We start from the raw sequence: 25950 nt of genomic DNA on the forward strand, positions 1-25950 counted from the left end.
AGTTTATATGTCTCTAGGAATGCATCCATTTCTTCCAGATTGTCAAATTTGTTGGCATATAGTTGCTCATAGTATGTTCTTATAATTGTCTGTATTTCTTTGGTGTTAGTTGTGATCTCTCCTCTTTCATTCATGATTTTATTTATTTGGGTCCTTTCTCTTTTATTTTTGATAAGTCTGGCCAGGGGTTTATCAATCTTATTAATTCTTTCAAAGAACCAGCTCCTAGTTTTGTTGATTTGTTCTATTGTTTTTTTAGTTACTATTTCATTGATTTCTGCTCTGATCTTTATGATTTCTCTTCTCCTGCTGGGTTTAAGGTTTCTTTCTTGTTCTTTCTCCAGCTCCTTTAGGTGTAGGGTTAGGTTGTGTACCTGAGACTTTTCTTCTTTCTTGAGAAAGGCTTGTACCGCTATATATTTTCCTCTCAGGACTGCCTTTGTTGTGTCCCACAGATTTTGAACCGTTGTGTTTTATCATGTGTTTCCATGAATTTTTTCAATTCTTAATTTCCTGGTTGACCCATTCATTCTTTAGAAGGATGCTGTTTAGTCTCCATGTATTTGGGTTCTTTCCAAATTTCCTCTTGTGATTAAGTTCTAGCTTCAGAGCACTGTGGTCTGAAAATATGCAGGGAATGATCCCAATCTTTTGATACAGGATGAGACCTGATTTAGGACCGAGGATGTGATCTCTTCTGGAGAATGTTCCATGCGCACTAGAGAAGAATGTGTATTCTGTTGCTTTGGGATGAAATGTTCTGAATATATCTGTGATGTCTATCTGGTCCAGTGTGTCATTTAAGGCCTTTATTTCCTTGTTGATCTTTTGCTTGGATGATCTGTCCATTTCAGTGAGGGGAGTGTTAAAGTCCCCTACTATTATTGTATTATTGTTGATGTGTTTCTTTGATTTTGTTATTAATTGGTTTATATAGTTGGCTGCTCCCACGTTGGGGGCATAGATATTTAAAATTTTTAGATCTTCTTGTTGGACAGACCCTTTGAGTATAATATAGTGTCCTTCCTCATCTCTTATTATAGTCTTCGGCTTAAAATCTAATTGATCTGATATAAGGATTGCCACTCCTACTTTCTTCTGATGGCCATTAGCATGGTAAATTCTTTTCCACCCCCTCACTTTAAATCTGGAGGTGTCTTTGGGTTTAAAATGAGTTTCTTGTAGGCAACATATAGATGGGTTTTGTTTTTTTATCCATTCTGATACCCTGTGTCTTTTGATTGGGGCATTTAGCCTATTAACATTCAGGGTAACTATTGAGAGAGATGAATTTAGTGCCATTGTATTGCCTGTAAGGTGACTGTTACTGTATATTGTCTCTGTTCCTTTCTGATCTACTACTTTTAGGCTCTCTCTTTGCTTAGAGGACCCCTTTCAATATTTCCTGTAGAGCTGGTTTGGTGTTTGCAAATTCTTTCAGTTTTTGTTTGTCCTGGAAGCTTTTAATCTCTCCTTCTATTTTCAATGATAGCCTAGCTGGATATAGTATTCTTGGCTGCATGTTTTTCTCGTTTAGTGCTCTGAATATATCATGCCAGCTCTTTCTGGCCTGCCAGGTCTCTGTGGATAAGTCTGCTGCCAATCTAATATTTTTACCATTGTATGTTACAGACTTCTTTTCCCGGGCTGCTTTCAGAATTTTCTCTTTGTCACTAAGACTTGTAAATTTTACTATTAGGTGACGGGGTGTGGACCTATTCTTATTGATTTTGAGCAGGGTTCTTGCACCTCCTGGATTTTGATGCCTGTTCCCTTTGCCATATTGGGGAAATTCTCTCCAATAATTCTCTCTAGTATACCTTCTGCTCCCTTCTCTCTTTCCTCTTCTTCTGGAATCTAGGTTACTTTTAAGTTCCAAAATACCAGTACTGAAGATGTAAGACATTATTTCCAAATTTTAAAATAATCTGATAACTAACTACATTGTTAGCATCTTAAGTTATCTAGAGTTATATTATTTTCCCAATTCTCCCAAGCTTTATGGAGATTACAGTCAACTAAGCAAAGTTTCAACTGTATGAATAATTCTTACTCTAGTCCAAAGACTTTTTCTACAAGTGAATGTGAACACTGGATTGGCTTCCTAGAGTTTTGCCATTACAAATTACCACAAACTGGGTGGCTTAAAACAAAACAAAAGCAATCTCTTCTCTCAGTTTTGGAAGCTAAAGTCTGAAATCAAGGTGTTGACAGGAGTATGCTCCTTCTGAAAGTTCTAGGAAGGAATCCTTCCTTGCCTCTCCCTGGCTTTCTGGAGTTTGCCATCAATTCTCTATGCTCATTGGCTTGTAGATGCATCAGCTCAATTTCTGCCTGTTATTATATCACATTCTCCCCTTGTATCTGTGTTTCTGTGTCTTCACATAGCCTTCTTATAAGAACACATAGCAGTCATTTAATATAGAGCCCATCCTAATCCAGTAAGACCTCAGAGAATCCCTACAGGTAAAGAAAGCCCAATTAAACATAAACTTACAATCCACATTTTCAAGCACAAAAGAAAATGGTACACTAGAAGGGAGTCAGCAGGAAAATAACCCCTAAACACCAGAAAGAAAAATACAGCATAATCAGATCCTAAAGAGTGTCAGATAATTAGATTTTATATTCTTTATCTGATAGGTAAAGATAAAAGACATAAGAGAGAAAAGCTAAAACATTAACAAGGAATGATATGGTGTAAAAAAAATCTAAGGTAATTTGAAAACAAAATTTCTAAAAATGAGAATTCTCAAAATCAAATACCTAAAAAGTTACACAGCAGATGTGAAAGTAAAAGCTGTTAATTACTCAGCCATCTAAAAAGAATGAATTCTTGCCATTTGCAATGACATGGATGGAGCTAGAGAGTATTATAATAAGTAAAATAAGTAAGTCAAAGAAAGAAAAATACCATATGATTTCTTTCACATGTAGAATTTAACAAAAACAAATAAGCAGAGAGAAATAAAGAGAGGCAAACCAAAAACCACACTATAGAAATAAAATCACACAAGACAGAAGTGCATATATGAAAAAAGACATTGTAGGCAAATGGAAACCAAAAGAAACCTGGGCAACCATACTTTTATCAGACAAAAGAGAATTTAAAATAAAGACTGTAATAAGAGACAAAGAAGGTCAACACATAATGATAAAGGGGTGAATGCAACAAGGAACATAACACTTGTTAATATTTATGTACCCAACAGAAGAACACCTAAATATATAAAGCAAATATTAACAGATCTAAAGGGATAATATATAATGAGCAATATAATGATAGTAGGAGTCCTTTAATACCACATTCACATCAATGGACAGATCATCTAGACAGAAAATTAATAAGGAAACACTGGCCTTTAATGTCATGTTACATGAGATGGGCTTAATAGATAGTATAACAGAAGATCCATCCAAAAACAAGAGAATATACATTCAAGTGCACATGTTACATTTTCCAAGACAAATCAATTTTAGGCCACAGAACAAGTATTAATAAGTCTAGGAGGACTAAAATCATATCAAGCATCTATTCCAACCACAACAGTATGAAACTAGAAATTAATTACCTAAAGAAAACTGGAAAATTTGCAAAATTTGCAAAAACACAGAGATTAAATGACATGCTACTAAACCACCAATGGGTTAAAAAAGAACTTAAAAGAGAAATTTTAAAAAATACTGAGATAAACAAAAATGGAAATGTAACTTACCAAAACTTATGAGATAGAGTAAAACAGTTCTAAGAGGTAAGTTCATAGTAATAAATGCCTACCTCAAGAAGCAAACAAACAAAAAAATCTGAACTAAACAACCTAACTTTACACCTGAAGGAACTAGGGAAAAAAAAAAAAAGAACTGAAGGCCAAAGTTAATAGAAGAAAGGAAATAAAGGGGGCACCTGGGTGACTCAGTGGGTTAAGCCATCAGCTTGGGTCGTGATCTCAGGGTCCTGGGATCGAGACCCACATGGGCTTTCTGCTCAGCAGGGAGCCTGCATTTCTCTCTCTCTCTGCCTGCCTCTCTGCTTTCTTGTGATCCTTCTCTCTGTCAAATAAATAAATAAAATCTTTTTTTAAAAAACAAAAGGAAATAAAGATTCGAACAGAAATAAATAGAGATAAAAAAATAGAAAAATCGGGCGCCTGGGTGGCTCAGTGGGTTAAGCCGCTGCCTTCGGCTCAGGTCATGATTTCAGGGTCCTGGGATCGAGGCCCGCATCGGGCTCTCTGCTCAGCAGGGAGCCTGCTTCCTCCTCTCTCTCTGCCTGCCTCTCAGCCTGCTTGTGATCTCTGTCAAATAAATAAATAAAATCTTTTAAAAAAAAATAGAAAAATCAATGAAACTAAGAGCTGGTTCTTTGAGAAGAGAAATAAAATGGACAAACCTTTAGCTAGACTCACCAAGAAAAAAGAGATGACTCAAAATCATAAGTGAAAGAGATGTTACAACCGATGCCACAGAATAGAAAGGATCCTCTCTGATATGAGGAAGTTGAGAGGCAGAGTCGGGGATTTGGGGGTAGGGAAGGAATAAATGAAACAAGATGGGATCGGGAGGGAGACAAACCATAAGTGACTCTTAATCTCACAAAACAAACTGAGGGTTGCTGAGGGGTCGGGGGTATGGATAGGGTGGTTGGGCTATGGACATTGGGGAGGGTACTATGGTGAGTGCTATGAAATATGTAAGCCTGATGATTCACAGACCTGTACCCCAGGGCAAATAATATTATATGTTAATAAAAATAATTAATAAAAGTATATACATATATTTTTAAAAAACAAGGAAAGGATCCTAAGAGACTACTATTTGCCAACAACTGACAATCCAGAAGAAGCAAATAAATTCCTAAAAACATACAACCTGCCAAGACTAAATCATGACGAAACAGAAAATATGAACAGACTGGTTACTAGCAAGGAGATAAAGTCAGCCATCAAATATCTTCCAATGAACAAAAGTTCAAGGGCAGATGGATTCACTGGTGAATTCTACCAAATACCTAAAGAAGAATACCAATCCTTCTCAAACTCTTCTGAAAAACAAAAGAGGGAAGAAATCTTCCAAACATATTTCACAAGGCCAACATTACCTTAAAACCAAAATCAGACAAGATGCCACAAAAAAAGAAAATTACAGGTTAATACCTTTGATGATCACAGATGCAAAAATCCTCCACAAAGTGTCAGCAAACTGAATTCAGTAATACATTAAAAGGAACATACAGCATGATCAAGTGCGATTTATTCCAGGGATGCAAGGATGGTTCAACATATACACATCAGTCAAAGTGATACACTACCATTAGCAAAATGAATGACAGCAGTGCCTGGGAGGCTCAGTTAACCAATTCTTGATTTCAGCTCAGGTCATGATCTCAAGGTTGTGAAATTGAGCCCCATGCCAAACTCCATAAGATTCTCTCCCTTCTTCTTCTGCCCTCCCCACAACCTCTTTCTCTCAAAAAAAAAAAAAAAAAAAAAAAGATAAAAATCATGATTGTCTCATCAGATGCAGAAAAGCATTTGACAAAATTAAACATCGGTTCCTAATAAAAACTCTAAACAAAGTGGGTATAGAAGGAGGCTACCTCAACATAATAAAGGCCACCTATAACAAGTGCACAGCTAACATCATACTCAATGCTGAAAGGCTGACATGTTTTCCTCTAAGATCAGGAACAAGGGGCACCTGGGTGGCTCAGTGAGTTAAGCCTCTGCCTTCGGTTCAGGTCATGATCTCAGGGTCCTGGAATCAAGCCCCACATCAGGCTGTCTGCTCAGCAGGGAGCCTGCTCCCCCACTCTGCCCCCCGCCTACTTGTGATCTCTGTCTGTCAAATAAATAAGTAAAATCTTTAAAAAAATTAAAATAAAATTAAGATCAGGAACAGCAGACGAGGATGTCTACTCTTGCCACTTTTATTACCAGCAAGAGAAGGGCAGCAGGGTATGTGTGTGTGTGTGTGTGTGTGTGTGTGTGTATGTATGTGTAGAAAAGGCATCCAAATTAGAAAGTAAAATGTCAGTATTTGCAGGGGACACATCACATACAGAAAATTCTGACTCCCTCAAAAACTGTCAGAATAAAATTCAGTAAATTTGCAGACTACAAACTCAATACACAATAATCTGTTGTATTTCTTTATAATAATAACAAACTACAAGAAAGAAATTAAGAAAATAATCCCATTTATAAATGTATTAAAAAAAAAGAACCTAGGAATAAATTTAACCAGGGAGGTGAAAGACCTATATATTGAAACCTATTAATACATTAATGAAAGAAATTAAAGACAACAAAATAAATGAAGAGATATTCTGTGCTCACAGATTGGAAGAATTAACATGGTTAAAATGTCCATATCACCCATAGCAAAATACAGATTCAATGCAATCCCTATCAAAATTCCAATGATATTGAGATGTCTGGCTGGTTCAGTTACTAGAGCATGGAACTCTCAACCTCAGGGTAGTGAGTTCAAGCACCATGCTAGGCATGGAGTCTACTTAAAAAATTCCAATGGTATTTTTCACAGAAATAGAACACCCCTAAAGTGTGTATGGAACCACAAAAGACCCTGAGTACCCAAAGCAATTTTTGAGAATGGACAAAGCTGGAGGCATCACAATCCCTGATTTCAAACTGTATTATAAAGCTACAGGAATTAAAACAGTATGATACTGGCATAGAAACAACACATAGATAAAAGGAAATGAATAAAAGCCCAGAATCCAGAAATATAAAGTCAAATAATTTAAGACAAAGAAGCCAAGAATATACAATGGAGAAAAAAAAGGATGGTCTCTTCAATAAATGATGTTAGGAAAACTGGACAGGCACGTGCACTAAGAATGAAACTGGACCACTATCTTACATTCACAAAAGTTAACCTAAAAGAAAAGTAAGACCTGAAACCATAAGACTCCTAGAAGAAAACACGGGCAGTGATATGCTTCTTGACATAGGTCTTGCTGATTTTTTAAAAACTGAACACCAAAATCAAACACAGCAAAAGCAAAAATCAACAAGTGGGACTACACCAAGCTAAAAAGTTTCTGGACAGCAAAGGAAATCAATGAAAAGGGAACCTATCAAGTGGGAGAAAACAGCTGCAGATCATTTGTCTGATTAGAGCCTATTATTCAAAATATATAAGGAACTCCTACAACTCAATAGTGAAAAAACAAACAATCCAATTTAAAAATGGGTAGAAGATCTGAATAGATATTTGTCCAAAGAAGACCTAAAGATGGCCAACAGGTACATGAAATGATGCCTGATATCTTTAATCATCTGGGAAATGCAAATCAAAACCACAGTAAGATATACCTCATATCTATTAGAATGGCTATTATCAAAGACAAAAAATAACAAGTGTTGGTAAGAATGTAGGGAAAACAAACCTCATGTGCTGCTGTGGGAACGTAAACTGGTGCAGCCAGTGCAAAAAACAGCGTGAATGTTCCCACAAAAATTAAAAATAGAACTACCATATAATGCAGCAATTCCACTCCTGGGTATTTATCTGAAAAAAATAAAGCCAATAATTTGAAAGGATATATGCATTCCCATGTTCATTGCTGCATCATATTCAATAGTAAGGATAACTAATAATCTAAATGTCCACTGATGGATGAATGGACAAAGAAATTATGGTATACAATGGAATTTAATTCAGCCTTGAAAACAAATGAAATCTTGCTATTTCTGACAACATGGATGGACCTCAGGGTATCAACTAAGTGAAATAAGTCAGACAGAGACAGACAAATACTCTATGATCTCTTTTATATGCAGAATCTCAAACAAAACAAAAACCCAAGCTCATAGATACCAAGAATAGATTGGTGGTTATTAGAGTTGTGGAAGGGGTGGGAAAAAATTGGGGTTTGATTATAATTAAAAGTTAAAGTCAGGGAGTACAGATTTTTCACAGAAAAATGTGAAAGTAATATTTAGAAAATACTTGCTTTACAGACATTAACATTACAGACATTATTAGTTCATGTTACATTTTTATAGTTCCAGTTATTCTATAACTTGTTACCATAAAATGAAATTATTTGTTTGGCAAAATTCTCATAGGACAATCTACATTAACTATAATGACTTTTTTTTTTTTAAGATGTATTTTAGAGAGAGAGTGAGTGTAAGCAAGCAGGGGGTGGGGTCAGGAGAGAGGGAGACAGCAACCTCAAGCAGACTTCATGTTCAGCAGGAAGCCTGACATCGGGCTCAATCCCAGGACCCTGAGCTGAAATCAAGACTTAACTGGGCCATCCAGGTGCCCTGATAATGACCTAATTTTATAAAATGTTAAGCCCCAGCATTGTAATAGTTGTATATTTATTTGCTGAAGAAAACAGTATTTGGTTACTAAATGTTTGAAGGAGATAACTCTGTTTCATAATACTTAAACCATTAGGACTTCAGTAATTTTGTAGTTAGCTAGTATAAAACCACACATAACTCTTTGAAGAAAAATCCATCTACTTTCCTTTTTTTAAGGTTTTTATTTAAATTTCAATTAACAGGCTAATACTAATTTCAGGTGTACAATATGGTGATTCAACACTTACATAGTAACTCCTGTGCTCATCACAACAAGTGCACTCCTTAATCCCCATCATCTATTTAACCCATTCTCCCACCCACCTCCATTCTGGATCCTTCATTCTCCATCAGTTTGTTCTCTATAGTTAAGAGCTTGTTTCTGGGTTTGCCTCTCTCTTTTTATTTCCTTTTGCTCATTTGTTTCTTAAATTCCACATGTAAATGGAATTATATGGTATTTATCTTTCCGACTGCCTTATTTTGCTTAGTGTAATATACCTAGCTCCATCCATGTTGTTGCAAATGGCAAGATTTCATTCTTTTTTCCCTATGACTAATATTCCATTGTGTGTGTGTGTGTGTATACACACTACATCTTTATTTACTCATTAGTTGATAGACACTTCAAGTATAATTTGGCTACCATTTATAATGCTGCTATAAACTTTGTATGTATTGAATAAGGGTTTTTGTGTTCTTTGGATAAATACCTAGTAGTGCAATTGCTGGATCACAGAGTAGTTCTAACTACGGAGGAACCTCCATACTGCTTTTCACAGTGGATCTACCAGTTTGCAGTCCCACCAATAGTGCAAGAAGGTTCCCCTCACTATTTTCCTTTTGAATCAATGGTGACAAAAATAAAAGAGGAGAATATTTAAAAACAAACACACAGAATTATGTCTTTTCTCCACAACCTAATACGAAGATCTATTCCTAGGAGCAGCCAATAATACTGGAAGATAATTTTTTCCAGGTCTGATACAAGACATAAATCTACAAATTCAGGAAGCACAACAAATCCTAAACATAATAAGTTAAAAGTGAAGCACCATACATGATAATATTATTAAACTACAGAACTATAGAATAAAATAAGAGAACAAAGGAAATGAGGGGAATAACTCTCAAGCAGAATTCCAGAAGCAGTTAAATTAACATTAAAGAATAAGAGTAAAAAAACAAAGACAAAAACATAATCAGTAATAGTATACCAAAGGCAGAGAGGGAGGTGGTAATAATTCACCCAGAGTGGCAAAACACCATCTTATCAAAAATTTTAAAACAATAATAATAAAGCCAAATAAAAATCAGTTTGCTTTTTAGGGAGAGTGGGAAGTACAAGCTTCCAGTTATGGAATGAGTAAATCACAGGGATAAAAGCATATGGAATATAGTCAATACTACTGTAATAGTCTTGTATAGTGATAAATGGTAGTACATTGCAGTAGCACAGCGTAATGTATAGAGAAGTTGAACTGCTATGTTGTGTACCCATAACTAATGTAACATTGTGCGTGAACTATGCATTAAAAACAAAAAAATAAGCTTGCTTTTTAAGAATTGCAATGTCAGGGATGCCCGGGTAGCTCAGTCAAAAGTGGCCAACTCCTGGTTTTTGCTCAGGTCATGATTTCAGTGTCCTGGGATGGAACCCCATATTGGGCTATGTGCTCAACAGGGAGTCTGCTTGAGGATTCTCTCTCTGTCTCCCTCTGCCCCTCCCCCTGCATGTGCATGAGCACACGCATTCTCTCTCAAAATAAAACAATCTTTGAAAAAAAGATGAATTACGATGCCAGTGATACATTTGCTGGTGCAACAGAACACTTGGAATGCCGCTGGTTCAGATAAAGAAGTCTTTATTGAAGAAACTTTAAGACGGTATTTTTTTTTCCTTAAGATTTTATTTATTTATTTGATAGAGATCACAAGTAGGCAGAGAATCAGGCAGAGGGTGGGGGGGAAGCAGGCCCCCACTGAGCAGGGAGATGCAGGGCTCAATTCTAAAACCCTGGGATCATGACCTGAGCTGAAGGCAGAGGCTTTAACCCACTGAGCTACCCAGGTGTCCCTAAGATTGTATTTTAGAAAAAAAATGATAAAAGAAAAAATATCTGAGATACAAGAAGAAAATAGGAACAAAGAAATGTATAAGCATAGATAAACCTAAGTAAACACTGACTGCCTTAAATAATAATACTCAGTTGCAGTTAAAAATTTTTTTCAAAAATTAAAGACAGAACTACCACATAATGTAGCAATTCCACTCCTGGGTACTTATCTGAAGAAAATGAAAACACTTATTCAAAAAAAGTATATGTACCCCTATGTTTATTGCATCATTATTTACAATAATCAAGATACAGAAACAATCTTAAGTGCCCAATGATGGTAAAAATGGATAAAGAAAATGGTGTGTAAACACACACACACCAGAATATTATTCAGTCATAAAAATGAATGACAATTTGCCAAATACCATACCATCTGATATGTGGGATCTAAAAACAAAACAAAGGGGCGCCTGGGTGGCTAAGTGGGTTAAGCCGCTGCCTTCGGCTCAGGTCATGATCCCAGGGTTCTGGGATCGAGTCCCGCATCGGGCGCTCTGCTGAGCGGAGAGCCTGCTTTCCTCTCTCTCTCTCTCTGCCTGCCTCTCTGCCTACTTGTGATCTTTGTCTGTCAAATAAATAAATAAAACCTTTAAAAAAAACAAAAACAAAAACAAAACACACACACACACACACACACACACACCCCAAGCTTATAGATACAAAATACAAGATTAGTGGTTGCTACTGGCAGGTGGGCCAAGTGGGTGAGAGGGTCAAAAGGTACAAAGGTCCAGTTATAAAATCAGTAAGTCATGGGGATATAATGTACATCATGATGACTATAGTTAATAAACTGTATTGTGCATTTGAAAGTTGTTAAAAAAGGAGATCTTAAAAGTTCTCATCATTGGGGCACCTGGGTGGCTAAGTGGGTTAAGCCTCTGCATTCGACTCAGGTCATGATCTCAGGCTCCTGGAATCGAGCCCTACATCTGGCTCTCTGCTTAGCAGGGAGCCTGCTTCCCCCTCTCTCTCTGCCTGTCTCTCGGCCTACTTGTGATCTTTCTCTCTGTCAAAGAAATAAAATCTTCAAAAAAAAAAAATAAAGTAGATAAAAAAAGTTCTCATCATAAAAAAAACATGTTGTAACTATATATGGCAATGGATGTTAATTAGATTTACTGTAATGATCACAATATATTTCATAATATATTTCACAATATATACAAATATTAGATCATTATGTTGTACACCTGAAACTGATATGCTGTATGTCAATTATACTTCAATTAAAAAAAGAAAGTAAGTTAAACAAACAAAAAAAAATCTGAGGGGTATTAAAAGCAAGTATGTTCAAATTTGACTGATAAGGATTTCCGATGGCCTTGTGAAGAAAAGAATATTTGGTACCATGATTTCCTGTGTAGACAAAGGTGTGACTGTGGTTTTGTGATTTTACTGTAAACCTTCATTTGGAAAATTCAATATAGAACGACTGAGATAATATTTGGTAATCTTTTCTAGTTCTCAGGGAGAAAAATCCATCAAAGAATGAAACATCCATAACTCAAGAGAGAGACAGAGAAAGAGAAGGGGCAGTGACTGGGGTTCAATTATTCTAGAGGTTGTTATTAATTTTAGATTTTTAGTTAAGCATAAATACTAAATATAGTAACACTAAAAAAAGAGAACAGACCCTAACTTTTAAGTCAATAGACGGAAATAAAAATAAATTACAAATTCATGTTACCTAAGTTCAACTTGACTCTTACTATGGCCTGACAATCCTTTCCTTCATCTGCTGATTCTCACTTCTTATAGTCACAATTTCCAAACTTTTCAACAAGAGCTCCTCCTACAATGCCTCCATGCTATAAAATAACATTCCCTACCAGCTAAGAAATTCAAAGTTATCTGTACATCCTTAATTGCCCTAGGTTAATATCTGCTTTACTCTAAAAATGGCACCTCTTACCTCTCTATATGGACAGGCTAGCTTCATTTGATACTTACAAATGTGCTCAGTTCTGTTTCACCCTAAAATGTTCTCCCTTCAATTCTGCTACCTCTTTTTAAATTAAGCCCTTTTTTCTTAGTCATAAAGGGTGGAAAATTTAGCTTCTGTTTTTTTCCTACATTCCTGTATTTTTTCTTTCCAACATAACACTGCAAACTGGCTCAGGATAGGTATGATCAGAGGAGGTGCCATAAAGCAAAGATTGGGTATAATTAATTTTCTTTATATATCATCATGAGTAAGTATACATGGAATAAATATTAAAAGTCTTTTTTATATGCCTACTATTGCTTTCTTACATTTATGAGGGTTGGAAAGCTATGACAACTTATTCTATATTCAAGCCGGAGAGCCTCTTACCCTTTTTCAGTTTCCGGACAGCCAACATACAATGACTAGGAGAGAGATCCCATATTCTTAAGGTTTTATCATCACTTACAGTAGCACAGATGGGCAGATAAGGATGTGTAGCCAAACCCCACACCTCTCCTTCCATGTGTCCCTACAAAAAGAACACAGTTAAGATCAATTTAACCTAAATATATGTGTGTTTAGAAGAAAACTACAGACAACAACTGATAATATATAATGATAGGATAATAAATACTACAGTAATCTAATAAAACTTTTCTCTTTATCTTTGGACTAAATGCTTTAAAATGCTTTTGTTGATACAATTACAATTAATTCACAATTACACAATTACAATATAATCAATATAATCAAGTTAATGTCAAAATTAGTTTAAAAATCCTGAAATTTCACTGAGTGGAGAGAATAGGAATTGGTTGCCTTGGAATGTTAAAAATCGCCATACAGGAGGAACTCCGTGCATTCAAGAGTAAGGAGTGCTGTAGACCTACTCCCCAGTCAAACTGATGAAATTTAAAAAAAAATTTAAAGGTCTCTGGAAATGGTTCCAAGGAGTTATGACAAAAGAAACATTTATTCAAAAAATCTGCTAAAATCTGGTAAGAACAATGGTAAGAGCAAGATTTTAACTGAGACCCACTCCTTTCCTGCCTTTCTAACTCACCGACTTGAAAAGTCCACACCAGCCTGACATAACCAAGAACACAGAGTAAGGGCACTCTCTTTCCCTACCCCCTAATCTAATGGGCTATCTTCTCAGAAGGAGCAGATGACTGGCATTTCATCTTGCCCCCAGCTACCTGCTAGAGGTTAAATCCTCGATGGACCCCCTTATTCTGAGATGGAGACTCTACACTGGGAGTCATGCCACTAAGAATACGGGGGCTTTAATAAAATCCAAGAAGACCTAAGGCTACTACTCCCCACTACTCCCACCCTAAACTGAGCACTCAGCTTCTAAAGCAAGGGACACTCAAAAAGGAGCACTCCATTGCTCTCACCCTCAACTCCAGAGCCTTGGATCAGAGATTGTGCCTGGAGGAAGAAGCAAGCAGTAAAACAGCTCTTAATCTTCTCTCAAATGAAATGACTACATCATTACATAGTGTAGGAAAGTTTAAGCCTAAAGATGCTTTTGAAAACAATGAAGGTGATGAAAGGTACCTGAAGGTAACTGGTACTTATTATTTATATAAGCCAAATAGAAGGCCAGTGAGTTTGTCCAACAGAACCAGGTTAATCTCAGGGGAGAATGCTTCAAGTCAAAATAAATCTCAAACAAACTAATCTAGGGAATGGATGTCCATTTTAGGGAGCATGAATTTAATCAGTTTGTTCTGTTGGGCAATTTATGCTCTGGGGCAAATTTTGAGAACAGCAGAGCAATCATCCAGGATTGTAATAGACTTAGTGGCTGGGTGTGGCCAGGGAACAAGACTATCAAAGAGGAGAGAACACTTCCCAAATCATTTTATAGAGCCAAGGAGTCTGAGAGCAAAATAAGACAGACATCACAAAGAAACTATAGGCCAATTATCCCTTATAGACAGTATGTGGATGCTAAAATCCTCAAAAATAGCAAAAGGATTCCAACACATACAAAAACAATCATACACCACAACCAACTGGGGTTTATCCCAGGAATGCAAGGTTGGTTTAAAAGGTGAAAACCAGTTAATGTAATATCCTTATCAATAGAATAAAACAAAAACCACATGATCATCTCTCAATAGACAAAGAAAAAGCATTTGACAAAGGACATACTGTTTCCTGATACAAACTAGCATCAAACTAGGAACAGAAGAGTAATTCTTCAATCTGATAAAGAACATCTATGAAAAATCCAGTTAGCATTATGATAAGGAGTTGTGACTTCAAGCCTCATCTTGGGTGTAAAGATTACTTAAACATAATGGTAAAACATAATGGTAAAATATTGGATGCTCCCTCCCCAAAATTAGAAACAAGACAAGGATATTCTCATTACTTCCAGTCTACATTGTACTGAAGATTCCAGCCAGGATAATTAGGCAAGAAAAAGAAGTAACAGGCATTCTGATTTTAAAGGGAATGTAAAACCATATTTACAGCTCATATGATCTTATGTTGAGAAAATCTGAAAAATCTACTAAAAATTATTAGAATAAATGAGGTCTGTTATTTAAAAAAACAAAACTGTGAGATCTCTATATTGTGAACTATAAAATTATTAAAAAAAGTTAAAGATCTAAAAAAAAAAAGAGATCCCATGTTTCACTGATATAATTTAATACTGTTAAGAGATGCCACTCCCCAAACTGATCCACAGAATACTACTACAAAGACTACTGTACATGTTTTTTCTTAATACATCTGAATGTACTTCTGTTGTGTGCATACATCTACATACTTTTTTCATTCCAGTGTAGATAATCATACAGTGTCAGTTTCAGGTGTACAATAGAGTGATTCAACAATTCCATATAGTACTCAGTGCTCACCAAGATAAGTGTATGCTTTTTTTTTTCCCAAAGATTTTATTTATTTGTCAGAGAGAGAGAGAGGGAGAAAGCACACAAGCAGGCAGAGAGGCAGGTAGAGGTGGAGAGAGAGGCAGGTTCCCTGCTGAGCAAGAAGCCTGATGCGGGGCTGGATCCCAGGACCCTGGGATCATGACCTGAGCCGAAGGCAGCGGCTTAACCCACTGAGCCACCCAGGCGTTCTGATAAGTGTATTCTTAATCCCCTTCATCTATACCACCCATCTTCCAACCATATCCCCTCTGGTAACCATCAGTTTGTTCTCTATAGTTAAGGTCTGGTTTTTGGTCTCTCCCCCACCCTTGTTCATTTGTTTTGTTTTTTAAATGCCACACGTGAATGAAATCAGATGGTATCTGATGGTATCTTTGATTGGTTTATTTTGCTTAGCATTATACTCTCTAGCTCTATCCATGTTGCCATCTAGCAAATGGCAAGTTTTGTTTTTTTTTTAAGATTTTATTTATTTGACAGAGAGAGACACAGCAAGAAAAGGAACACAAGCAGCGGGAGTGGGAGAAGGAGAAGCAGGGTTTCTGCTGAGCAGGGAGACTGATGCAGAGCTCCATCCCAGGACACTGGGATCATGACCTGAGCCAAAGGCAGAGGTTAAACTACTGAACCACCTAGGTGTGCCTAGATTTCATTCTTTTTTTTTTTTTTTTTAAAGATTTTATTTATTTATTTGACAGAGAGAGATCACAGTAGACAGAGAGGCAGGCAGAGAGAGAGGAAGGGAAGCAGGCCCCCAGCTGAGCAGAGAGCCCGATGCGGGACTCGATCCCAGGACCCTGAGATCATGACCTGAGCCGAAGGCAGCGGCTTAACCCACTGAGCCACCCAGGCGCCCCGATTTCATTCTTTTTTATGACTGAATAATAATCCACTGTGTACAGGCATGTGTGTATATGTATCTATATACATCTTTTTTATACATTCATCTATTGATGGATACTTTGGTTGCTTCCACAGTTTGGATACTGCAAATAATGCTGCAATAAACATAGGGTGCATGTACCTCTTCAACTTAGTGTTTTTGCATTCTTAAGTTAAATACCTTGTAGTGTGATTACTGAATCATGGGGTAGTTCTAGTTTTAATTTTTTGAGGAACCTCCATGCTACTTTCCAGAATGGCTGTCCCAGCTTGTATTCCTGCCAATAGTGCACAAGTGTTCCTTTTATTCCACATCCTTGCCAATGCTTGTTTCTTGAGTTTTTTATTTTAGCCATTCTGATAGGTGGGATGTGACATCTATCTCATTGTGGTTTTGATTTGTATTTCCCTGTATGTCTCTATACTTTTTAAAAATTTTATTTTTATTTATTTTAAAGATTTTATTTGTTCATTTGACAGGGAGAGAGGTCACAAGTAGGCAGAGAGGCAGGCAGAGAGAGGAGGAAGCAGGCTCCCCGCTGAGCAGAGAGCTCGATGCGGGGTTTGATCCCAGGACCCTGAGATCATGACCTGAGCTGAAGGCAGAGGCTTTAACCCACTGAGATACCCATGTGCCCCTAAACTTTTAATTATTATAGTTTTATATTATCTTATTTCTAGCATGAAGTTTCTCAACAATTTCTGTACTATTTTGGTTTTTTTTTTTTCTAGATGATTTTTAAAAATGCTTCCCAGAATTTCTGAAAAATTTCATTTGGATTTGGTTTATGATCATATGGAATTTATAAGTTATTTAGATCTTTTAGATCTTTAGTAAAACTTTATAGTTTTCTTAACACTGATCTTGCATATTTTTTCCTGGTTATTGTATAGTTTTCTTTTTCATTTCTTCAAAAATTTTTGTTTTTTTGTACCATATTTTCTACCAATTTTGTACCATATTTTCTAACTGATTATTGCTGATTTGAAAAAATGCTATTGATTTTTACATGTTGATTCTGAATCTCACTTTACAGGACTCCCCAATTTGTTCTCATGATTTTTCAGTTTATTCTCTGGAATACCCAAGATACAGGGTTATAATATCTGCAAATACTGACAGTCTTATCCATTTGTTTCCAGTGCTTACACTTCATAATGTTTTTCTGAATTGGCTAAGACCTCACACACAATTTTGGACAATAATGGTCAGAATGGTATCCTTGTCTTGTTTCTGATATTTAGGAGAGAGACAACAGGTATTTAAAATCTTACACACTATAATAAACATAAAAAATAATAGGATGTCATTTATCACTTCAAACCTTTTCTTACAATTATAAAATTGACTGTGTTTTTGAAAAGTTCTGTCCAGAGATTCATCTGTAAAAGTGTACTTGTACTGATATTTTCTAAGAGATCATAAACATGTTAAACACCATGACTCCATCATCTTTTTATTTCAAAGGAATATTATGTGACTGAAGTTCAAGAGTAAGACACCAAATTTGGACAATAAATTTAATATACAATGTTTTGTTTATTTGCTTACAAATTCCCCTTGACACATTATATTAGGATTTTAAATTAACATTAAAGTATGTGCAGTGTTCTCATCTATGTGTGCTCTGTGTTATTTTAACAGAAGTGAAGTGGGAGGAAAGTGGGGTTGGAGAAGAAATAAGTCTGTAATAAGAAAGAACATAATTCTTTTTCAGAATAAAAGGTAAGCTCAAAATTGGTGTTACTATATAGAGTTGCAGGACAACTTTTCAGTAGGGTAGATCCTACCTCATTTGCTGTGTTCTATACTATTGATTTGTCTTCCTACTTTCAGAAAAATACATATAGGAAATGTACAACTAAAAACTTAATACAGCATTCCTGATAAAAATGTTAAGGATCAGTTGATCCTGCTCCTTCATTTTATATTTCTACCATACAAAAGTTTACATTGCTAGATTTTTATTATTAACATTTTCACTGACAAATGTTTTCAGCAATAAAATTTTTAGCATATGTTCATTTATTTTTTAAATTAGAAACTTAATAATGAAAATAAAGACTTTCAAATAAAAACAACTGCCTGACATTCAACAAATATACTTCAAAGAAATAAAAATAAATATGAAATAAAGTGACTTGGTTTAATTAATTACAACTTTTTTCTTTTCATTGGTTTCTTCTTTTACGATAAGAAATTACTTAAAATAATGGCAGTTACTCCACATGATAACATGAGTATTTATTTACTGGTATCTACTCAGCTATAATTAAATTAAAAATTTTTTGGTATGTATTATCAAATATTTCCCTAATTAATTTAACATTATTTTCCACTACTATTTATTTTGGCTCTTAGGTATTGAATCAATTGCATACAAAGAAAAAAAGTATATTATCTTTTCAATTACCTGGACCAGAAGTGTTATTGGGCCACTTTTATCCACTTCTAGTATTTCACCATTCTTTGTGCCAACTAAAATATGACCATGTCCTAATGATATGGCACGTATAGATGGGTTATCTTCCAAGAGAAGACCTGAAATGTTAAATGAAAATATTCTTCTAGGTATAAAGCTACTAGAACACAAAGATGTATATATTGCCAATGATGCTCTTTTGACAATTAAAATCACATTACCAGGTTGCTTTCCCCTGTATTTTAAATATTCTAATAAATGCACAGTATTTTCCCAAACCACTCAATTTGCTAATCTCTACATACTATAATTCCCTATTATCCCAGATCTTTTACTACTGTTCTGTTGACTGTTTCTTTTTTTCTTATATTTGTGTATTTGCCCCTCCCCATTCACCTCCTTACCTTCTTTGAGCACCTATAATATTCTGGTTAGTAATTTTAATTCAACTTAAGATTGATTCATTTATGTAGACTGTGTCCTAGAAGGCTTCAGAGAGGTAACTGGTAAACATAGCTAGCTCCTGCTCTTACAGAGCATACAATAAAGAAAACAGACCCTCTGTGAGGAGTGTATTGAAACAGGGCAATTGTAAGGGAATTTTCCCTTTCTTGAGGGGGTAGAAGGGAGATGGAAATAGAAGAAATCACCTTATTGAGATCTAAAATGAGTCTGTGGTCAGGTAATTGGAAGAGGCAAGAGGAGGAGAAAGGGCAAATTTTAGGCCAAGTAATAGCATACAGAAAGGCCTAGAAGTTACAGAGAATGTGATGTAGTACCTTAACACATTGATGAAAGGGTAAAAGGAAGGACATGCAAGGATAGACAGGAAAGGTCAACAAAACACAAATGTGAAACAAAATGCCAAGCTTAAAAAATTCTTGACTGGTGGTAAGTGTGATGCTCATGTGTCAATTTTCCCTGAAACATTAAAAGTGATCAACATTACCATGAAGAATCTTGTGCTTTGTTAATATTTTTCCATCTTTATCAAAGAAAATAGATTTTTGAAAGGACAGCAAGAATTGGGCTCTAGTTAAATGGCTTCTCCCATTAAATTCTGATGTCTATCTAGTAAAGAAGGAAAAATGTATTCCATGTGCTCCACCTCAGGGACCACACATGTTAATGAGTAATTAATAGCTTATCCTACAAAGGGAATTAAATTTAAAATCATCTTTATTTTATTTATTATTTTTTTGAAGATTTTATTTACTGACAGAGAGAGAAGAAGAGAGGATAAGCAGGCAGAGGAAAGAGGAGGAGCTGACTTCCACTGAGCAGAGAGCCCAATGTGGGTCATGATCTCAGAGTCCTGGGATCATGACCTGAGCTGAAGGAAGATGCTTAACCAACTGAGCCACCCAGGCACCCCTCAAATCACCTTTAGATCCTGGTGCCAAAGCAGCTCTTTTGATAGCATAGGTCTTGAGACATCTTTCAAAGGAGTCATCCCAAAGAGCTACTACACCATCTTTTCCTCCAGTTACAAATCCCTTTGAAAGTAAAATCTTCAAGTTAATAAAGATCTAAATATTTCTAAAAAGAAGAATCTTCCTTATGTTGAAAAATTCTAGAGGAAAGAACATTGACAGCTAAAAGTTACAGCTCGTGAGCAAATTAGCATAAAAATCAATTGTGTTTTTTATATATTAGCAAGGAATCTGCAAAAATATTTACAGGGACACTGAACAATCTACTTTTAGGACAGAACTTTAAGAACAAGGTTTGTAATCTGTAACCATAAGGTAGTTCTAACACTTTCAACAAGATACATATTTTCTCTTGGAGGCTTCATAAACCCATCCTTCATATAAACAGAGGATCACAGGATATGGTGATAATATGGTCAAATAATTGTTGACTCATAGGAAGAATTAATAAATATTAAGTTAAACTTTTTTTTCATAGCAGACCCATTTCACTGTGTTCAGGAGTTTGAAAAAGGAATAAAAGAAGGTAGGAAGACTCTGGTTCACAGATTATTGAGTGGCTCTGCTTAGCAGAAAGACAATATTCCTTTACTTGTGAAAATGCTCTACAATCTATGATCAAATTACATTTAACTTAAAAATATCTATAGAATACTTACTTTTTCCAATGCATGCATACTAAACACTGGCCCATCATGTGCTTTAACTGTTTTCACAAGAAAGACATCTCTCCAAATACACACGTCTCCTGTGGATGTTCCAGAAAAAGCCATCTCTTCTGTCCATCCATACACTGCACACATCATTGTGTCATTTTTCCCCAGTGTGCCTACATAGCCTTTTCTTCCAATCAGTCCTCCTCCTGGTTCATGAAAAATATCACAGAAGTACCATTTTTTAAATGTACAAAATTCTAAAGTGATAAAATTCTTTCCTACTGTAATTGTTTAAATGTGTAATAGTATGGAGACTTTAAAAGAAAAGTAAAGGTCTCTCAATCAGCGACTTGCCTGGCTAAGACAGCCATACCATGGCAGCTTTTAGGCCACAGCTCTTTGGATAAAAACATGTACACTAAGTCAGCTTTGATCAATTCTCAGCACTTCTGATTGTTCTTCAAAATTTTTATTATGACATACTTAAGAAAACAGAAAGATATAAAAAATAATATAAGAACGCACACAAAATTACTAAAACCAAAGCATGATGCCAATCCCATTTCCCTTCTTGACCCTCTACTATTGTGAATGGGCTATTGACTACCTTCATGCATTCTTTAATACATTTTACTACTTATTTGTAAATTTTTAGGCAGTAGGTCGTATTTTTCATGTTTTAAGATTTTCTATAAATACCATTTTATGTATAGTTGACCCTGAACACCACTGGTTTGAACTGCACACAAGTCCACTTTTACACATTATTCAATAGACACAGTACTCTAAATTTATTTTCTCTTCCTTGTGATTTTCTATTTAATATGTTTTTGCTATATTTTACCTTATTGTAAGATTACACTATTTAATACATATAGCTTACAAAATGTGTGTTAACTATGTCATTGGAAAGGCTTCAGGTCAACAGCAGGCTATTAGAAGTATTTGGGGAGTCAAAAGTTATATGCATATTTTTGGGGCCCCCAGGTGGCTCAGTCGATTAATCTGCCTTCAGCTCAGGTCATGATCCCAGGGTACTAGGATGGAGCTCTGTGTCAGGCTCCCTGCTCAGCAGGGAGTCGGCTTCTCCCTCTACCTTTGCCCCTTCCCCTGCTTGTGCATGTTCTCTCACTCTCTCTCAAATAAATAAAAATACTTTTTAAAATGTTATATGTGGATTTTTTACTATGCCGGGGGTCAGCATCCAAACTCCCTGTGTCATTCAAGGGTCAACTGTATTCCTTTGCAACTTGTTTTTATCACTAATAATCCACTATAGAATTTTATATATGTTGATTTGTACCTCTAGAATATGCATTTTTTAAGGTTTTATTTATTTATTTGATAGACAGAGATTACAAGTAGTCAGAGAGGCAGGCAAGGAGAGAGGCGGAAGCAGGCTCCCCGCCAAGCAGAGAGCCCAATGTGGGGCTCGATCCCAGGACCCTGAGACCATGACCTGAGCCGAAGGCAGAGGCTTTAACCCACTGAGCCACCCAGGCGCCCCTAGAATATGCATTTTCATAACTATATAAACATTCCATTATATGAACCTAACAGTCCGTTCATTTTCCTATTAATGGGCACTTAAGTTGCTTCCAAGCATTTGCTACTGAAACAATGCTGATTTAAATATTCCTGTAAAGGTCTCTTCTATACAAATGCAAGAGATTCTCTAGGAGTGCCTAGGAATGACCACAGGGTATGTGCGTAAAGGAAAGCATATAGATGAGAGGTATCATCTGTTGCCAAACTGTTCTAGAAAGTTGATACATCAACTTACACTTCCATTAATAGAGAAAGGAGATCTTGTTTCCCACCTTTCAGGAACACTTGGTATTGTCAGACTGGGGGATATGAAATACCAACTGAATTTTTTTGTAAAGATTTTATTTATTTGACACAGAGAGAGAGACAGTGAGAGAGGCAATACAAGCAGGGGGAGTAGGAGAGGGAGAAGCAGGCTTCCCGCCAAGCAGGGATCCCAATGTAGGGCTCGACCCCAGGATCATGACCCAAGCCGAAGGCAGGCACTTAACAAATGAGCCACCCAGGTGCCCCCCAACTGAATTTTATTGTTGTTTTAATGTGCCTTTCTTTGATTATTAATGAGCTTTGTCATATTTTCCTATTTTTATTGGCCATTCATTACCTATTGATATCTTTTGCCCATTTTTTCCCAATTGAATATATTCAATTTTATATATATATATATATATATATATATGCATGCGCCAGGCACTATCAAGGCACTGGGGTAGAGCTACAAACAAAACAGACAATAAAATTCCCTGCTCTGTTCCCTGTTCAAGGCAGCAGGATCAGCAAGGGCCCCCAATACAGTAATGTGAAAGAAACTTCAAAGAACAGTTTCGGAGGTCAGCATGGTATAGCAAAGAAAATAAGGGTGGAAGTAATGGGAGATGAAGCCACAGAGGTCAAAGGCAGTTACAGGCCATCTTACGAATTTAACTTTTACTCTGCATGTGATGGGAAGTGGTTAGTGGAATAAAATCTGGCATATCATATATTAATATGTTCATTCTGATTTCTGGTTTGAGAGTAAATCAGAGAATGGCAAGGAAGAAAAGAGTTAGATGGCTATTTCAGTCATCGGGGCAAATGATAACGGTGGCACAGACTAGAGTGGTAACATGGAAGATGATGAAAAGTGGTCATATTCCACATGTATGCAGAAGACAGTCTTTTTTTTTTAAGATTTTATTTATTTACTTTAGAAAGCAATAGAGCATGAACAGGGGAAGTGGCAAAGATGGGGGGAAAAATGTTAAGCAGACCCTGAGTACAAAGCCTGACATGAGGCCTGATCTCATGACCCTGAGATCATGACCCAAGCTGAAATCAAGAGTCAGATGCTTAACTGACTGAGCCACCCAGACACCCCTGTCTTTTCTTAATGTGGCAGCCAGAGTAGTTCATGCACTTGTTAGGGTAACTAAGTAGAGTGGTAAGGGGGGAAAAAACCCTAACAGGTTTAGATTTCTCTCAAAAGAAGGAGAAAACACATTGTAAAATGAACATGTAAACAACAGTCTAAAGGTATTATAGTAGGTATATAAGAAACTGATTAGCAGCTTGAGGGTAGAACTGAAGGGGGGTTTTCATTTGGTTTTATTTAAGATGGAGAAATAACCCCATACCTGTATGCGGAGTAGAAAAAATAAAGAGGGAAAAGCGATGATGTAAGTAGGGGAGGAAGGGAAGAAGAACTGGACTGATCCTCTTGAGTAGATGAGAAGAGAAAGGATCTAGTACACAAGTGAAGGGACTGGCTTTCACTAGAGCATAGTCTATCTGGAGCAGGAGAGACAACCCACAGGCTGTGGGCCAAATCCTGCCACCGTTTTTGTAAAGAGCATACAGGTTAGCACTGTGAGCTACAGAAGCCATGCCTGTTTCCTTTTCCACTCCTAGAGCCTGCCTTCCTGACAAATGGCTGCCAACTAGCAGCTGCCCAGGGTCTAAGCTGGTTGCGATCTACAAGTTAAAGACATTGCAAATGGCAACTGCTAAGTACCTAGCAGTGGAATTATTTAGGAGTTGCCTTAACTTTGGCTAGCTGCCCAAAGTGAGAAGGGAGAATAACACAGTAGGACCTATGTTTCACTGGGGCATGATTATGGTTCCTCCCGCCCAATCCACAAGTCCCTTTCACTGCAACAAGTTGATCTTGGATACAATGTCTCCAGTTCATGGCAACTGGGTAGAAAGCAGGGTAGGAGTTTTTTCTCTCTTGTTCCATAAGTATTTACATAATTTTTTTTTTATTATGTCCCTTGGGCCTGGGGAGTCTAAAATATTTGCTGCCTCATCATTTACAGGAAGAGTTTGCCACTGCCAATTTAAATTCTCAACTGGGTTTTCTGATAGACATAGCATAACACATTCCTATTGTACCAGGTCACATCATTACTGCACTCAAAAACTTTCAGTGGCTGCCTGCCATACCTGCCCATACCAACCATCGAACAGAGTTTAAATTTCTTAGAGGTCAGCTTAATAATTTATGAGTTGAAATTCTCAAAGCCTAGTTCTGAGACAGGAGGTAAGACGCTCCCTTCTAGCCATCTTTACCTAATTTACATAAAGTTATGCATTTATCTGAGCACTTACTCAGATTAATAAAGTGGTTACTTATTTTCTCACTTGTCTAGTGAACTCTGTGAATCAGAACCCCAAAAGTGAGGAAGGTTGAAAGGCATATCAAAGTTTTAACATTTATCCTTATGGTTCAGTTTTAGGTCTACTATATGACTAATCAAACTTAAGGAAAAAAGTCATTCAATTGCAAATCTCTTCATTTTTTTTAAACATTTATTTATTTGGGAGAGAGACAGTGAGAGAGAGCATGACGAAGAGAAGGTCAAAGGAGAAGCAGATTCCCTGTGGAGCTGGGATCCCTATGTTGGACTCTATCCCGGGACTCCAGGATCATGACCTGAGCTGAAGGCAGTCGCTTAACCAACTGAGCCACCCAGGCACCCTTTTTTTAAAAAAACATTTTGTTTATTTATTTGAGAGAGAAATCTCTTCATTCTAAAACTAGTTACTTTCTTTGTCTCTTATTTCAAAGAAATTTATAGGATTTTGTTTTGTTTTTCAAGACAAATAATAAGCATTACTTGCTCGGTATTTGCAATTCTAAATAAATGAGGTATTCCAACATTTTATTAAATATATGGGAATAAAAATGTGAAAATACTCTTTTACTTTGTGAACATATATACACTATGATTTGATGAGTTTGTGATAAAGTATTAAATCCAAGTGTGAATTTGAAAGTAACCTCAACTTGAGAGATCTCTTTACTAAAACTTTTTCTTTTTTTTTTTTTAAAGATTTTATTTATTTATTTGACAGAGAGAAAGATCACAAGCAGGCGGAGAGTCAGGCAGAGAGAGAGAGAGAGAGAGAGAGAGAAGCAGGCTCCTGCCAAGCAAAGAGCCCGATGCGGGGCCCGATCCCAGGACACGGAGATCATGACCTGAGCCGAAGGCAGCGGCCCAATCCACTGAGCCACCCAGGCACCCCCTAAAACGTTTTCTTATTTATGTTTTACTTCTTCTATATTTGTGTATTTAATCTGCAAGTTTTAAGTATGCTGGGACTTTGATATCAAACTGGTGGAATTTATAACTGAACTACTATTTTATTCAGAAAAGAGACATTTTCATTTTAAAATATTAACTTCTTCCACAGCACCTAATTTACAGTTACAATGGACTAAAGTAATA

General features: G+C 36.3%; 1 protein-coding gene across 11 annotated transcripts in view; it reads right to left on the bottom strand.

Annotated features, from left to right (window-relative positions):
• The window catches only part of EML5 (EMAP like 5), a 182337-nt gene that overhangs the window by 64106 nt on the left and 92281 nt on the right, over positions 1 to 25950 (bottom strand). For all 11 annotated transcript variants that reach the window (XM_044229512.1, XM_044229511.1, XM_044229510.1 and 8 more), the window contains 4 exons: positions 20699 to 20901; positions 19991 to 20102; positions 18598 to 18725; positions 12777 to 12918 (listed from right to left, as the gene is read on the bottom strand). In XM_044229512.1, coding sequence (XP_044085447.1) covers positions 12777 to 12918; positions 18598 to 18725; positions 19991 to 20102; positions 20699 to 20901 — 585 coding nt within the window. The remainder of the gene's footprint in view (positions 1 to 12776; positions 12919 to 18597; positions 18726 to 19990; positions 20103 to 20698; positions 20902 to 25950) is intronic.

The sequence above is a fragment of the Neovison vison genome, chromosome 13, assembly GCF_020171115.1.
Source record: "Neovison vison isolate M4711 chromosome 13, ASM_NN_V1, whole genome shotgun sequence".
Classification (NCBI taxonomy): Eukaryota; Metazoa; Chordata; class Mammalia; order Carnivora; family Mustelidae; genus Neogale; species Neogale vison.